Here is a 16817-nt window from a genome sequence, read left to right as displayed (position 1 = left end):
TTTTTTTAAAGGTTTTACCAGCAAAAGTACAACATCGTTGGTGGTTTCAAAGCGTACTGCTTCCCAAAGGCCAACACAGTGCCTGGACGCAGCTTGCTAAATGTGCTTGATCTCATTTTAATGTGCAGTGCATCCCAGTTTTCTGTGGTGCTTTGCTTTCAAGTCAAAGCTGGGGATTCAGATGCCCGGTGAGACTGCAGCAGGTCCCCAGGTGTGTCGGGAAAGAAAACTGTCTGCGGTGAAAATAGGCACCAACTCCACGAGACAGATTCAGCTGCATGCAATTCACAGTTCCTTACATGCTCTGCCAGAACTGGGGAAAACGAATTGCAGTGTAGTATTTCTCTATCAGGTATTAATTATTGTTTGCACAACATTTTTAAACTTAGATTACTGCTGTTTCTAAAGGTTTCTCCCTGGTATAGTCCACAAGCCCATGTAGGACTACTCACTTAGGAAATGATTCAGTTATGTGCTGAGTGAAACAGGATGTGCAAATTTTTAGTAAAAAAAGCTGCTAGCATGGTACTGTTAGGAAAGAACAGGAACAGAGGCTATATGAGTAGTGTTCTCTGATGTTGATGGCAAAACTACCATTTGTTTTAAAAATAAATTACAAGAACATCCTTAAAGTTGAAAAAAAAAAAGCATTAAATTTGCCAGAATATTTTATAATCATGTAATCAAAGCTTATGTTGTAATAAAGAAGCCATTTTATGTGCTTTACTTTGTAACTTGAATCTATTCTAATATTTTTTTAAATAAATTTTCTTAAATTTATTTATAAAAAAGAGCAAGCTGAAATATAATGAATTCCTGAATGTCATTTCCTAGCCACTAGTAGAAGAAAAGACTGCATAGATCCACCTCAGGGCTGGGAAAGGAAGAGTTCCTTTTCATCTCAACCAAAAGCAATTTGGAAGAATATTCCCTGGACAAAAATGTTTCAAAATTATTTTAGGTTCAATAAGGAAATGTCTGGTTTTACAAACTTAAAATTTTTACTGAAGTATTTATTTAGTTTTCTTTTATAATACTTGTTTTTTTATATACCATTAAAATTATCGCCAATGCAGTATATGTTACTGCTATTGAAGGCCTATTGGGTAATATCAAATAATATAATAATGATTTAAAATTAAAAATATGTGTTGAAAGGCAATTTTAAAATTCGAAAATGAAAGGCAAAGTTCTTCAAATGGAAAATTTTAAGAGTGCAATTTACCAAAAAAAAAAAAAAGAAACATCTAGAATTATTTTTTACACAAATTGGGAGGAAAATAAGTAGTGCAACATCAATTTCTGGTAAAAATGGAAATTCTGGTCACCTCTAGGCAAGATAATTTCTGGTAAAATGAATAACGCTTTGGTTTCTGTTTGCCTAACCTTTGAGATTTTTCAGTACCACCATGGGAATAATTGATATTCCAGTCCACACTGCTACAGGAAGGGACTCATAGATTACTTGTGTATCCATAAGTTATATCCTTGTGAATTTGCGCATAAGGCTTTAGGAATAGAGTTGATCTTTTAAATGAAACAGACACAGTGTGCATGATATAAGCCCGGGAAGGAAGGCAACCCAAAGGACAAGTGAGGGATTGCATATGAATACGAACTCAGTGCAATTTTGAGAGTGAAGGCAGGGGCTAAGACGTAGGCTGGGAAGTAAGAGTGAACATCAGAGACAAGGTGGAAGCACTCCCAGTGCTTTGCAGAAAATGGCAAAGAATCTGGATGAGATGGGGAATTGATAAGCTAACGACAAGGTGAGGATAAACAGAGCATCTTAGTAAAACCCCAAGCATTCCCCGTCACTTCTGTCACTTGTGGAGGAATCTGTTTGACTTCCTTGATGGAGAATTTGAAAATTGGCATTGGAGGATGGTCGGGTTAATGTTCTGACTGCCAGCAGACCATAGCCTTCTCCTCCCCTATCCAGGGAGAGTTCAGCATCTCTGCCTCCGCAGACAAGGGAACGTCATACTGAATTACTTTCCCATCATTTCTGTCTGTGGGTTAGGAAGGAACAGGTTTGGATCCCTGTGCCACTACTCCCATTAGCAGTGTGGTAGTGTCTGCTGCCACGGAGTTTGATTAGAGACTCACAGAAAGAATGGGCTAGCTTTTTAATCAGATACGGAAGATACCTGCCAAATAGGTACGAAGAGGAGAGAAGAGAGAAGAGAGAAGAGAGAAGAGAGAAGAGAGAGAAGAGAGAAGAGAGAAGAGAGAAGAGAGAGAAGAGAGAAGAGAGAAGAGAGAAGAGAGAAGAGAGAAGAGAGAAGAGAGAAGAGAGAAGAGAGAAGAGAGAAGAGAGAAGAGAGAAGAGAAGAGAAGAGAAGAGAAGAGAAGAGAAGAGAAGAGAAGAGAAGAGAAGGTACTGTGTAGGAACTGCACGAAGAGAAGATAGGGAGAGAGAAGAACCCAGAGCCTAACTTTAACATGACTGGTGACGGCTTGCTGAGTTTTGATGATTACCCCTGAAGAAGGGACAGATACTCAAGCTGCCTGTTGGGCAGCTCTTCAGTGGTTCAGAGATCTTCTGATGTATATCTGTCATGTTTTTAACTCATGCCCTGAGACCTAGGCAACTGGGTAAGCTGGCCCGCCTTGAAAAAAGAGGAAAAGCCCAGAGTGACACCACTGGAAAGTGCTGCTTCATCAGATCGATAAGATTCAAAGATGACTAGGTTGTGTAGTTGTATGCAGTTTAAACATTTGTGCAGGGAGTCCACCGGCACAGAGTATTATTGACAGCTACAGATCAATGCTAATTTTTGATCATTTTCAACCTACAAAGACCTCTTGACCCTGTTGCCACCTTTGGGGCACTTCAAGTAGTCAAAAGCAGTCACAGTAGGCAGTGTAAAATCGTCAGACCCCTGAAAGCTGCGCAGCCTTGCCCATGCCCAGGAGGAGGACCGAGAGGTAGCGAGGAAGGCAAGCGCCTTGCATTATGGATGCTGCTGCCTTTGAACGGCATGAAAGACTATGCTAATTTGTTTCCAGACTTTAAGTGACTTCTGTGCTCATGAATTAAAAAATAAACAAACAAAAAAGGCAATCTGAAGCAAATCTTGACGGATACATTATTCATGGTTCATGTTCTCTTGTTTTGTATTTTGAAAAATGTGTTAAAACACGGTTTTATTTTAAATAACTTTTATCCTAATTTACAGTTAGAAGAGCGGAATTAGCCGAGGAGCGTGTTTGTTGCCATTAACAGCCTGTGCTGCCACTGGCAGCGTGTGAAACATTTTACACAGCAAAACCAAAGGTGGGGTCCTGCCTGGAGCAGCGGAGGTGCTGCCAGCGCTGCGCAAGGGAAGGGGACGGCAATGGGGTCGGGGCAGCCGAAAGCGAGGGCCGTGTCAAAGGCTGGGCTCTGGGCTGCAGCGCCGGGATCGGCTCACGGAGGCTCGTCACAGCTTGCCTCGGGTGTGCGGTTTTGTGGTGTTTGCATTAAAAGGACGGGCCTTATAGGAGGAACGTGAGAGTGCACACACTTAAATGTTTGCTGGATTATTCTTAATTTAATGACTGAATGAGTGAGAATGCTTCGCAGTAGGAGACAGAGAGAGAAAGGAGGGCATTGGCTTGTAGTCCATCGGATTTCATGGTCAGTCAGTCTACGAACATCTTAATGTTCACATTAAAATTTTATTTTGTTGATTTGCTTTTAATGGTGAATGAAATCTGGACTGTTAGCAGTGTGTAAACATGGGGTATATGAGTTTATGGCTTTGCAGACAAAGACTGGGAGAATATTCCAGGCAATGATTTTGATCCTGCTCCTGTGTCGTTGTCTGCTGAAGACAAAGGTTACGGCGCTGTCCTTTGCAAGGTGTATTTTGCTATTTATATTTGACCATTCTAGCAGGACAGTATCTCTAGGCTGAAAATGTCATGGGAGGACATAAAGTAATTCTTAAAATGAATGACCGAGACTGCCATCCATCCTCTTTTCAGCATCAGCCTTTGAGCTGAGCAAATTCACAAATGGCAACGGCAGCAGTGCAGGGGGAGAAAACGTGGCTCCGTACCCTGGGAGTATGTCCCCTGAGCTTACTTCAAAACCAAACGAAACAAAAATACGTGTAAACCATTTGCTCTTCAAGAAGTATCTGTAGGAGCCAGGGATAAAAGTCATCCCTGGAAGGAATGGTTTAGCAGTCTCCAGAGAACATGATGAACTGCAGGCAAGGAAATCCCTCCATCCTTGTTTCATTCCAAAGTGTGGTGAGGATTGTAAATAATTAAATCTTGGGGTTTAGTGGGAAAATGGTAGAGGGTGATGAAAAATATGCCGGGTTTCCATTTAAAAAAAGAAATCAAGTGTTTTGTAGCAGTGCTGTCACAAAAGCCCACCCTGATGATGCAGCTGATTAGGAAGCAGAGCCATTGCTTTTTGTGCGGTGTTTGTAATAACGTGCTCGTACCTTCGGAGAGCCTCTGTGTAGCGGTTCAGGGGCAGTAATTTAATGCTGTGTGCTCCCTTCCTCCCATCCCCACCCCCGAACCACGGAATGTAAATTTTAGGCTTTTAAAAGTTCTGTTTTGAAAACCTCGTAGATAACTGTCCTCATAAAAACTATTAATACAGACTACATCCAATTGTAAAGCTAATTTTAATCATGTTTTGTGCCAACATAATTTCTGATGCCAGATTTTTATGCTAAGCATGAACTTCAATTTGAGCTCTGTTCTTTAACCTGCAGTTCATAATTTTGCATTCGGCTGTACAAGTTTTTTGGCTGTGGCAGTTTGAACGCTTCCACTTTCAAGGATCTAAGCCATAAATGTTTATTAAAAGAATCTATAATGAAATCAGTTTTGTTATTTTTTTAATGGCTGCCTTGAGTATGTTGGATGACTGAACGCACGTTGTTAATCATTAAGTACTCATGTTACAAAAAGTGTTTGATAGTATTGCCATCTAGGGGCTGAACTAAATTCTCCATACTGAAATAAACTGTAATTGAACAGGTGCTGCTATTGACAATATACATATGTTTTTGCTTTATAGCCCACATGCTTTCCATGTTTCTTATGACAAAAGATATCTCTAAATGTCCCACAGCAGCCAGAGCTTTTTTATATATAATCTGTTCGAGGTGATTGCTATTTGCATTTGAGCTTATGCTTTTTTGGCAGTGATGACTGAGAATTCCTAACAAAGAATTATACTTTTTTGCATTATTAATCTTGCTAGTGTTTGCCCTGTTTAACAGAAAAAGGAATCATTTATCAGAAAAGTATGTTTATAATCTGTACTTGTGGCATCTTCAGATTTAATATTCATAATGGTCATTCAAATGCTGCGCTATATTTATCTAAAAGACTAACTCATTGTTGTGAGGAAATAACTATTTAAATATTTATGATCTAACTTTTAATATTTAAAAAAAGAAATTAATATTTCTTTAAAATTTGTTTCTGAGTCTGATAGCTTAACAAATGTTTAAATATTAAACAATTGGAAGTGTTAGCATTTAACAACTTAATATGACTTACCGAAACAGGGAAATTGACTTCAGCTCTTTCTGCCACAGGAAGGAAACTGAATTCCTGCACTCCCCTTCCTGAGATCTATATAATTAATGTGAAAGCACCACTAAAAAGGAGATTAAATATATTGGTGATCAGCTGAGCTCCCTTCTTCCTCGCTCCTCTGATGTTCAGACAAATCCGAACAGTCTCCGACTGAGCCGTGGTACTCCTGGTCTTTGTTAGCCACCGTAGCCTTCGTGGCTGCTCAGAATAACACTACGGCTGTTTCGCCTTCCTGCCTAGATCTGAATTTGTGCTCGGGCTCCCTTTGCCTCGTGGTCGAGCGGTTTCAGGTCTATGATGTCAGACGCTGTTTGGGGTGAGCCGGGTGAAGCCGTGAGCTGCGATGCCAGTGGCCCCGTCTGGCCGTGGCTGATGTCCCCCAGTCTGCGTCCACCCGCGTGCCCCTCAGCTGGGCTGTGCTCTGGCCCCAGCCCTTCCAGCCCTGGCAGAGCCTGGTGGGATTCGCAAACATCCGTGCCCCCCGGCCTCTCGGGTGCGAGGCGAGGGGCTGGCGCCAGGGAAGGTCTAGCCTGCTTACCTGCGTCCCCGTTGGCAACATGGCTGCTTCCTCCAACCTGGAGAAACAGGGAGGGCTCTTGTAAGGCAGCGGGTTGCCCCACAATCATCTTACCTTGTGAATTTATCTCAAGTGACACTTTCACAAAGTGGGCACACAGAAACCAGTCTATTCTCGCCCTCCCTCTGTCTCTTCCCTCCCCCTCCTTGTTTTTAAGGGGTTTGTTTTCAGTAAGGAAATGAAACTGTGCTCTTGGAACCACTGCTGTCTATCCAGATTACAATGCTCTCAGGAGCTAGAACAGGAGAGCGTGCCTATCAAATGTCACGTCCACACACAAGAGGTGTAAGGATTCTGTAGAGGGAGGCATCACTCCTGTACCACAGGTTTTTACACGTGCCTCAATCCTTCAGAGTCCCAGGCACTCTCATCCTCATGAGCAAAGCTGAGACACGTGCTGAACGAACTGTAAGTGGTTTGCTAGCTGAGGTCTGGACTGTGCAGGAGTCCCCCAGAGTTGGCTCCAAAGGCTTAAAAGCCTAACAGTTTCTTTTTGAGGTTCAGCTATGGATACCCACCATAAAATCCTGGTAACCAGATGGGATATTCCGCAAAGCAGTCAGAAGCGACCCAGAGCTGAGACCTCATTTTCCAAGTGACATAAACCACAGATGCTGATTACTTTTTTAACTAACTCAAACATCTGTATTCTTGCTTCAGGGAAAAAAGCATCAGGCTCATTTATTTGGATTGAAACCTTTCACAACATATCATATTCATGTCGTAGCTGTAAACAACGCTGGGCAGGTTTCAAGCCCCTGGACATCTGTGCGCACATTGGAAGCTTCACCCAGTGGCCTGAGCAACTTCACCGTGGAAAAGAAAGAAAATGGCAGGGCTCTGCTGCTAAAATGGTCAGAGCCCTCCCAACCTAATGGCGTGATTAAGGTAATCTTCATCTTGACACTTCACTTGATCAAAAAAGAAAAGGGAAATGCTGAATATACAATTAAAACATTTTTGCTGAAAAGGACTCAATCAAAGGCATTATACTTTAAAATAAGACAGAAGTCCTATGTAAGCACAAGACACTGTGAGCGCTCTCTGCTTGTGGTTATAGTAAAATGAGTATTAACATTCCTGTGCTATCCTATGACTCTACCAAATTGTTCATTTAATGTATAGAAAGCTGTGCTTGAAAGCTTGTAATCTTACTTGGCGTGCATTAGACATCGCCAAAATATGTTTCTAGAAAACCTGGGTTTGACTGAATGTTGTTTTGAAATTTGGGACCTCTTTTAGCTCAATGATTTCAACTGAGTGTAAACCTTTACCTGCAAGGCTTGCAACTAGAGGGGTTTATTTGGAGTTTTTTTCTGAAGTGATTTTCCCTAGAGTTAGTCTGTGAGAAGCTTTGTGCTAGCCTGTGAGAGCCTTGCAATGAAACTTGATAACAAACAAATATAATGAAAACTGTCACTAAGTGATGTATTACTGCATCCAAAATGAAAATATGGTGAAAATTGGATCAAAACATTCCTTTTTTATCAATAATCTGTTTGTATGGTAATTGTTACTTGTAAGGAAGTAAGTTTCTAAATCATTGGTTAATAGTCCTTACCTTTTTTTTCCCCTTTTATCTTGGCATCTATTCTTTCTTTTTTTTTCCTCCCTCTCTCCCTCCCTCTCCTCTTTCTCTCTTTCTCCCTCCCTTCCTTCCTCTCCTCCTCTCTCTCCCCAGACCTACAATATTTTCAGCGATGACAACCTGGAGTACAGCGGTTTATCTCGCCAGTTCCTCTTCCGGCGCCTGGAGCCGTACACTCTCTATACCCTCGTACTGGAAGCGTGCAACGCAGCAGGCTGCACTCGTTCTCCACCCCAGCCAGTCCGAACAGATGAAGCACCCCCAGTGTCTCAGATGGCACCTGTAATCCAGGCAGTGAACGCTACCAACGTTGAACTGAGCTGGTTGCAGCCAATTAATCCAAATGGAAAAATAATTCGCTATGAAGTTATTCACAGATGCATAAAAGAAAATGCTGCAGGGTACAGAGCAACAACAGAAGATGAGAAAATTGTTTTCACAGAATATAGCACTGAAAGTAATACGTTCATATATAATGATAAAGGTTTACAGCCATGGACAAGGTATGAATATAAAATACGCACCTGGAACGCAGCAGGCTACACTGACAGCTCCTGGACGATGGCAAAGACTAGTCAAACCGCCCCAAAAGGTCTCACTGCCCCCAGGTTATCCTTGGTGTCAGTTAACCCCCGTAAAGTGCTCATCTCATGGGCCTCCCCGGCACAGCCCAATGGCATTCTTCAGTCCTACAGACTGCTGAAAAATGATGTTCTCTATCCTTTCAGCTTTGATGCTGCTACTTTCAACTACACGGATGAAGACCTACTGCCCTATTCCGTGTACAGTTACGCCATAGTTGCCTGCACGATGGGAGGCTGCGCTACCAGCGACCCAGCTGCAATACAGACGCTGGAAGCCGCTCCTGCCTTTGTGGATCCACCATCTCTGCAGGCTGTTAGTGCCACTCGAATTAATGCATCTTGGGCACCTCCCCAAATACAAAATGGAGATATCACCAAGTACATATTGAAATTAAACAATGAAGAGTATTATCCTGGCAAAAGTTTGCAAATGTTTATTTCTAATCTACAGCCTTACACGCAGTATGATTTTGCACTGGTTGCCTGTACTGCAGGGGGCTGCACATCCAGCATGTCCCAGTCAGTGATGACCATGGAGGCCCCACCGTTAAATATGGAAGCTCCCAGGCTGCTTGTCATGGGCTCGGAGTCAATTGAAATCACATGGAAACTTCCAGCTAACCCCAACGGTAAAATCACAAGCTACGAGCTAAGGAGGGATGGTGTTCTTGTTTACTCGGGTCTGGAAACTCGGTATCTTGATTTCACGCTAATGCCAGGCATGGAGTACATCTACACTGTCACTGCAAATAACAGTCAAGGGAGCGTAACCAGCCCGTCAGCTCAAATAAAAACCAACCCCTCTGCTCCATCTGGGATGTTGCCTCCTAGGTTGCAGGCATGGTCCTCAAAGGAGATTTTGGTGGCCTGGGATCCTCCTATCAAAGTAAATGGTGACATTAGAAATTACACAATCTCCATCCACAAGCCTGCTGAAACAGGAAAGAAAACTGTTGACTTCAATGCCTCTCATGTTTCCTTTGTGAGACGGTCGTACATAGTGGCAGAGCTACAGCCCTACAGTAGGTAAGTCTGGAAGATCTCATTTGTTGAATAAATTCTGTAAGGTGGTTCAGTGGGCTGGCAGATAGCTTAACCATCTTGTTTAAACAGATAGTCAAACCCATGTGGTTTTGTTTCCTAAAAAAGTACATGATAAAACCAGGATTTTTTAAATTTATAGTAACACCAGCTATATATAATTTTGATGAAGTGCATAGGGTTAACTTTGGTTGTAATTAATCCAAGGGGCAGTTCACTACTCTGCTATAAACTCCAAAACCTGCAGTTTTGTGTATCTTTCTCCAGATGTTTGCATTCAAGAATAAATAAGCTTTAGTTGACAAAGCTCGAGGTGGGAAGACCAAAGACCTGTTAGCTAGCCCACTCACAGTGTGCCTGAGCTAAGATTAATGGAGTCACACCAGGAACATGCTCACACCCTTGAGTTGAGAACAAGCGACTGGGTTTTAAGTGAAAGCTAAAACTCAAGAGAGGGTACCAGACTCAGCTACAGAAGGAGCACGCTTGATACTAAAGTAATATCTTCCCCACTAATACTCGATTATTTACCTGACCTTTCCTTATATACTTGTGTAGGCATAATTTGTGTGTGTTACATGGTTGATAAGTCTGTCTACTATTTACATATAACTAATCTAAATCCAAAGAGAGAATAGACTGAAGCTCTATAGCTCTCAAATGATATCCAAATCATCTCCTACAATGAATCATCATTTTGATTCATATCATCAAAATCAAAACGATTTTGATCACTTGTCTCCTGCAGATGTTAACTCTGCTCTGAAAAAAACCCTACAACAAATGAAAACACAGAAGAAAACCCAGAAGACAGCGTTCTTCCTTATTGCTACACAGGGCACAGCATATAATCTGAATGTTGATGCAAATTGTTTTCGTATTAAAAAATGCCAAAGACCAAGAGAAATGAAGAAATCCCCCAGATCTCATGCCCAGGCTATATTTGCATTTGCAGTGTTTTAATCACTTTGTTCCTGATTTGTGTTCCCAAAGGTACGAAGTCCAGCTCCAAGCTTGCACGGAGCTGGGCTGTGCCTCCAGTGAGTGGGCATCGGTACAGACGCTGGAGGCACCCCCGGCAGCGCAGCCTGCGCCTCTCATAGAAATACAGACGACAGCCGGCGGCTTCCAGTCCACTTCTTCTGTCCTGTGGACTGGCCCACAGCAGCCCAACGGGAAGATTTTGTACTATGAACTTTACAGAAGGCGAACGACTCAAGCCCACATAAATTTAGACCTCGCACTTGTTTACAACGGTTCTTCAACCTCCTTCAAAGATGACAAGTTGCTGCCTTACACAGAATATGAATATCAGGTGGGAAATGAGGCCATTTAGCAGCTCTGATTATGATTTCAGTACACTTTGAGAACCTTACTTTACACTTACAATGAACATACACATCTCATTTCTAATGTTAATAGTATTGTGATACCTGAATGATTATTGTTAATGTATTTTAAATAGTTGAGAAGCTGAAAATAATTTTGCACAAGCAATACATTCATTCAGCATTCATTTTTCTTTAGCTTAATCATAAGTGCCTGTGTTTCTTGTTTGTTAAATGTTTGTGTACCCTCCAGAGCTTTTGCAAGGCTCTAATGTTATCTGAGTAGTATGAAATGCTAGCTCTTAAAAGGCAGCTTCATTTCATTAATTTTTCTTTCTTTCTCCATTGTCCTTCAATCTATTATGAATTAATTTTTACTTTATGATCTTATACTAAACTAGTTTACATCAAGAAGGATGTTTTCTTTTGAAATTAGATGTTAGGATCACAAGCAGTTTTTGTGGGTGGTTCAAAAGTGAATTTGCTGTTGATGGTTGGTGTTACTTCTCATGCACATAGGTATTTTTACTATTGGTTTTCTTATGAGGCTAAGATAAAGCAAGGAGACCAGTCCTGCCATTCTTTCACCTGTAATTGTCTTCTATGCCAAAGTTACAAGTTTCAGCATCATTTTTTTATCATAAAGTACTAGTGATAATGTATGACTTTACTTGATTTCAGCCTATGAACTCAGACTAAGAACCTTCCTATTTATAACCATCCGAAATCTTTCCCGAGTTTTTATATGAGTCAGTGGAGTTCAGACCCTCACCAAAAAACCAGCCTTGAATTTGTTGTTTCTAAAAGTAAGTGGATGTAGTATTGTAGCAGGATGAGGTTCATTTTTGAATATGATGTTTTCTATGAATAGGCATGCTTATTTGCCACTGAACAGGATACCAGTAAGCCTCACTACTGATTCTGTATGCCATATTTGTACACATGATATATATTGGAGATGAGTTTGGCAATGCTCAAAAGTCTCTACAACCTTTTTCCTAAAAAAAAAAAAAAATTTAAAAAATAGTTTAAGCATGGATTTATTTTTATATATATGAAACATGGTGCATTCCACCTCTTGAGTTCCTGCAAGGTGGTGGCAATCCTTCTTTTACAGGCTCATTTGCTTTATAGGCTCACAAGATAACTCAGGCTGGAAGGACCCTCAGGAGACCAGCTAGTCCAACTTCCTGCACCAAGCAGAATCAGTTAAGAGGTCAGATGAAGTTGCGCAGGGCTTTATCGAGTTGCATCTTGAAAACCTCCAGGGAGGGAGATTGTGTAACCTCTTGGGGCAGTCTGCTCCACTGCTTGACTGTACTCATTGTGAATTTGTTGTTGTTGTTGTTGTTGTTCAGTCTGAAGCTCTCTTGCTTGAACTTGTTTTCTTTTGTCCCCTCCCACCACGTACCATTTTGAGGAACCTGGACCCACCTTCCTGTTAGCCTGTGGGTAGGTGCTGAGATACTGCAATCAAGTCCCTCCAAAGCCATCTCTTCTCCAGGCTGAACAAGCCCCAGTCCCACAGCTTCTCCTCATAGGTCAAGTTCTCCAAGCCCCTGATTACCTTGGTGGCCATCTGCTGAACTGTCTCCAACATCTTTCTTGTATTCGGGGGCCAAAATGGAACGAATGCTAAGTAGAGGCATGTAATCACTTCCTTTAATTGTCTGGCTATGCTCCTGTGAAACAGCTCAAGATGCACTTGGCCATCTTTGCTGCCAGATTACACTGCTGGTTCATGTTCAGCTTTCTGTCTACTACGACCTCTAGGTCCTTTCCAGCAGAGGTGCTCCCTAGCTGGTCAGTCCCTACCCTGTAATGCTTCAAGGAGTTATTCCTTCCCAGGAGGAAGACTTCGCATTTGTCTTGCTGAAATTCATAAAGGTCTGATGACCCATTCCTCTAGGCCCTTCTGAATGGCAGACCTGCCCTTCAACATATCGACTGATCCCCTCCAGTTTGGTGTCATCTGCAAATTTGATGACAGTGCACTGTACAGATCAGGTTCTTTGGTAGCTCTGTTCCACTGCTACTGTTGGTTCTTTTTGGTAGCCAGAAACCATAAGAATTAAATCTAAAAAGTTGCTTTATCACATTAGTCTATCCAGCTGCTATATCTACATGTGTTGTAGACTCACCAAGTCATGTAGGCCGGAAGGAACATCCAGAAGGCATCTAGCCTAACTCCCTGCTTGAAGCAGGTCCAGATAGAGCAGGCTGCTATGGGCTGTGTCCAGTTGAGTTTTGGATGAAGTACTCCATCCTTGGAGATGCAAGGATGGAAATTGTACAGCCTGTGTGGGCACCCTGTTCCAATTTCTGACTATATACCTCTTTTCTTTGCATCTAATTCCCTTGTTTCAACTTGTGTCCCTTGCTGTCAAGAGTCCCGGTGTCTGGAGGGAGGAGTGCAGTGGCTTTCTTCAAAAATCAGTTCCAGCAGCTCTAATTTGGTTAAGAAAAGGATTCTGAAGGGACAGTTAGAAAACTTGAAAAGAGCCTACATTGCTACTAGAAAAGTGTAGTCACTGCAGCATTCACAAAGCCTTTCTTCTCTGCTTGACAATCACAAATCTCTTTTTTTCCTTTAGATTTCTGGATTGGCAGCATGTCTGTAAGGTAACAGCCACTGTGAAAAGTGGGTCTGTTGGCTTTGTGCTGCAGGAATGACGAGCACCTGTGAGCTGACTGCTTCTTATTGCTGATTGCAGTCCATGTTACTTGATCTCCTTCAGTTACCTAATGACATCTTCTTGAACCTAGCAGTACAGGAGATGCTACAATAATACTTTCCAAAGCAAAAATGATAATTACTCAACGCCTGAAAGTTTATTGCGCTTTAAATATACAAGGGTATATTTTCCAGTTGTAACTTCTCTTGTGATGAGAGCTGTTAAACCTTTCCTAGAAACAGCACACGAGGGTGAACTGTTTGTGTTTTAAGTCCTACTATGTACAAATATTAAGGTTTCCACTTCCTTCTCCCAGCTTTCCTTTAATGCTTGTGTAGGGCCCATCTGTTGGCCACAAGAGCGTGAAGTCTGCTCTCCATTTACGGTAGTTTCCTTATAGCAGAATTATTGTTAGGCCTGTTCTCCTCGCTACTTTGGACAGGATCTGTGCAGGATGTGAATTCAAGTGCAGATGGGGCTGAGCAGATAGCAAGCATTGTAGCAGACCCAGGCCCTACTTATCAGTTAGGAATCTTTCTTAGATAAAGAAAAACTGCCAAGTTGGAAGTTGTAGACATTGGCTGTGGGATTTTCTCTGTTGCACCAACTTTCAATTATCTCAGTCAGAAGCTGGTTTTTGGGAAGTTGACACCGCAGAGACTTTCTCGAGCCAAAGTTTTTAATGACCTATCAGTCACAGATAACAACGAAAGCCTCTTGAACAGATTCCTGTGGTTTACCATGCTGTATTCAAGGATTTGCTTTTTATCTCGGTTCTACTCCATAACCGAGCTGAGCTGTTGACTGGGACCCTAAATCATTTTTGGTTTTTTTCGCTGGTGGCCATTTATTTCACCATGAGAGGTTTTTGCATGCACGTGTTTGTCTTCTGCTTATGTCACTTGCAGCAGTCCTCTGGGATCTGCTCTGAGCCTCTCTATTGTTGACAATTTATATCTTGCCTGTGAGACAAGTTATTCATAAGTATAGGGCTTGGCTTTTGCTATTATGCTGATGAAACCCAGATTTATATTTCACTTAAACTGGATATTGATTCTCCTGTCTCTGCATTTGAGGCTTGTTTGCTGGACATAAAACTTTAAATGCAACTGAATTTCCTCCAGTAGAATGCAGATAAAATCAAAAAGTGCTGTGATGGGACTCTCTCCAGCATTTTTGGAGGTATTGAGATTTAGTTCAATGAACCCTGACAGCTTCTTTGGATCTGAAGTCAGGATTTTGGAGGTTTGGGTTCTTTTCTTTTTTTTTTCTTTTTCCTTTTTTTTTTTCTGGAAACTTCAGCTGAATATTTAGGGTTTGTAAGACTAGATGCAAAAACTGGACTTCCAGAAATGGTGAAGTGACTTTAGAAGATCATGCTGGTCAAAGGGACTGTGTCCCCTAAATGCTTAGGTCACTATTGCTCAAGGAAGCACTTTTATTCTTTAAGGACCAAATCTGCATAAACATATGATCACCTGCGGGTTTTTCAGAGGCATTATTAGTGAGTTTTTAAGAGGCATGGTGGTGCCTACTGTCCCATACACTGACATAATTACTTAGATCTTTGAAATTCCCTCTACTCGGTCTATTTGTACATTTAGGTATTTGCATTGTCTAGCGCATCTGGCCTTTTAGCTATTTGTTGGAATGCTGCCTGAGATCCTCAGCTGAATTAAACAGATGCAATTGCATGATCTCCTGGAAAAAACACTGACTTACTTAAACAAACTTTATAACTCATTAGGCCTAATGAGTTTCCAAGTATAACCTTTTGATTCCTGGAATATTTCTGAAACAGAATGTGTAGGCCTTTCTCAGGAATTCTTGAGGATGGTGTGCAATGACACTATATAGCAACCTGTAGTCAGACCAGTTTTTCTCAGCTAAGGGAGAGACTTGTGGCATTTAGTGCTATTCTGCAAAGCAGAGCTGTCAGAGTGTGGTGTGATTTCCACGCAAGTGCAATGTCATTCCTCCACATTTGTGCTTAATTGTGTACTTAAGACTACTTCTTTAGATTAATGGCTTAATGTCTTCCTGGTTTAGGACGCGTCCTTATTTCCATTTGGCAGGCACGGAACATGTAAAAGACAGAAAAATAGGATCGGTCTTTTTCAGAAAGTTTTATGGCTCCCTGCAGAGGTTTATTCTCTGGGAGGACTATCGGGTGCACCAAGACAGGATCTGCAGCGCTGCGGCTATCTGCCTCCCACCGCTGCATCCCTCTTGCTTGTGAAGCGTGCTTCTCACACTCCAGTTACTGCAGCCAAGTGAAGGGGTCTAGGAAATACCCTGAGATATACCAGGGGAAATATGTTTTGGGTCCTCCATCTTGGGCTTTCAAAGAGAAAACAAATAATATTCTGACTTTGGAGAGATAAAGAGAAAAAAATGGGTACAAAGTCATGAAGTTGAGGAAGGACCAACTACCTGGAGTGCTGAATACGTCAGCCCTCTTGGTCACTTTTCAGAGATGACAAGAATGACACTTGGTTTACCAGCCTGTCTGTCAAATCGTTGGCTGAGCTCCAGTTTGTGCTGCTTAGTTACTGACAAACAGCTCAGTGCCTTCTGCAGCTTAAAATGGGGTGAAACTGGTTTTCTGACTAGCCAGTGATGGATAGTCACCCATTTGTAATACCCCTTATATCTGGCTCCTTTTCATCATTTTAATTCACTGTTTCTTCCCATCTCCCTGATAGAAAGATGCACTACAAAGTAGTGACATTAAAAAAAAAAAAATGTCCTTTTTAATTGCACTCCCTGCTTGTTATCCCCTCTTCATTTTGTTTGGAAGAGTGGTTTTTCTTACAAGGTTCACTGTGCTCCCTGCTACCAAGTAAAGAGAGTTTCTCATACTACACCTACATTAGGCTACCGGGCTTGACCTCAGCTTCTGTAAAGCAGACATAACTATATTGTTTCACTGACGTAGTGGTGATACCTACTCTAAATACCCTTTTGCAGAAGGAGATGCTTCCTTTCCCCTGGTAGAGGGTACACAGTAGGGAGAAGGGCCATTTGAAACCACGCCATTTCTTTCATTAAGCCCCACTCCAGGCACTATGTTTCTGTTAACACCATCCTAGATTCAAGTGCGTAAACAGTGCACTGATACAACAAACCTTGATATTTTTTTTTTGTTCATTAAACTAAATATGGATATTAGACTGCATTTGTTGGCTTCCAAAAATTACCGGTGTAACTGTTACGGTACCACTCTTGCAAGACCCTTCACGGTAAATTGTGATTCTAACATATTCAAAACCATGGCAAGCTCTCCTTTAAAAAGACATTAGTGTGAGTACCAGGGGAAAATATACTTCAGGACTGTAGATGACTTGATATGATTTCCTTGATTGTATCTTTTTATTTATGAGGCATAATTTATGACTGCTGAAAAGCAAACTAAAATGAGTGATGACTAACTACAGCCAAAGTAATAAATCAGAAGCGGAGAAAGAA

General features: G+C 41.7%; 1 protein-coding gene across 1 annotated transcript in view; it reads left to right on the top strand.

Moving 5' to 3' along the window:
• USH2A (usherin) overlaps positions 1–16817 on the top strand; it is a 395461-nt gene that overhangs the window by 359497 nt on the left and 19147 nt on the right. The window contains exons 61-63 of the mRNA XM_054821392.1: positions 6794–7021; positions 7815–9331; positions 10340–10661. Of these exons, the coding sequence (XP_054677367.1) occupies positions 6794–7021; positions 7815–9331; positions 10340–10661 (2067 nt within the window). The remainder of the gene's footprint in view (positions 1–6793; positions 7022–7814; positions 9332–10339; positions 10662–16817) is intronic.

The sequence above is a fragment of the Grus americana genome, chromosome 3, assembly GCF_028858705.1.
Source record: "Grus americana isolate bGruAme1 chromosome 3, bGruAme1.mat, whole genome shotgun sequence".
Lineage (NCBI taxonomy): Eukaryota > Metazoa > Chordata > Aves > Gruiformes > Gruidae > Grus > Grus americana.
This window is presented reverse-complemented; position numbering and strand designations above follow the sequence as displayed.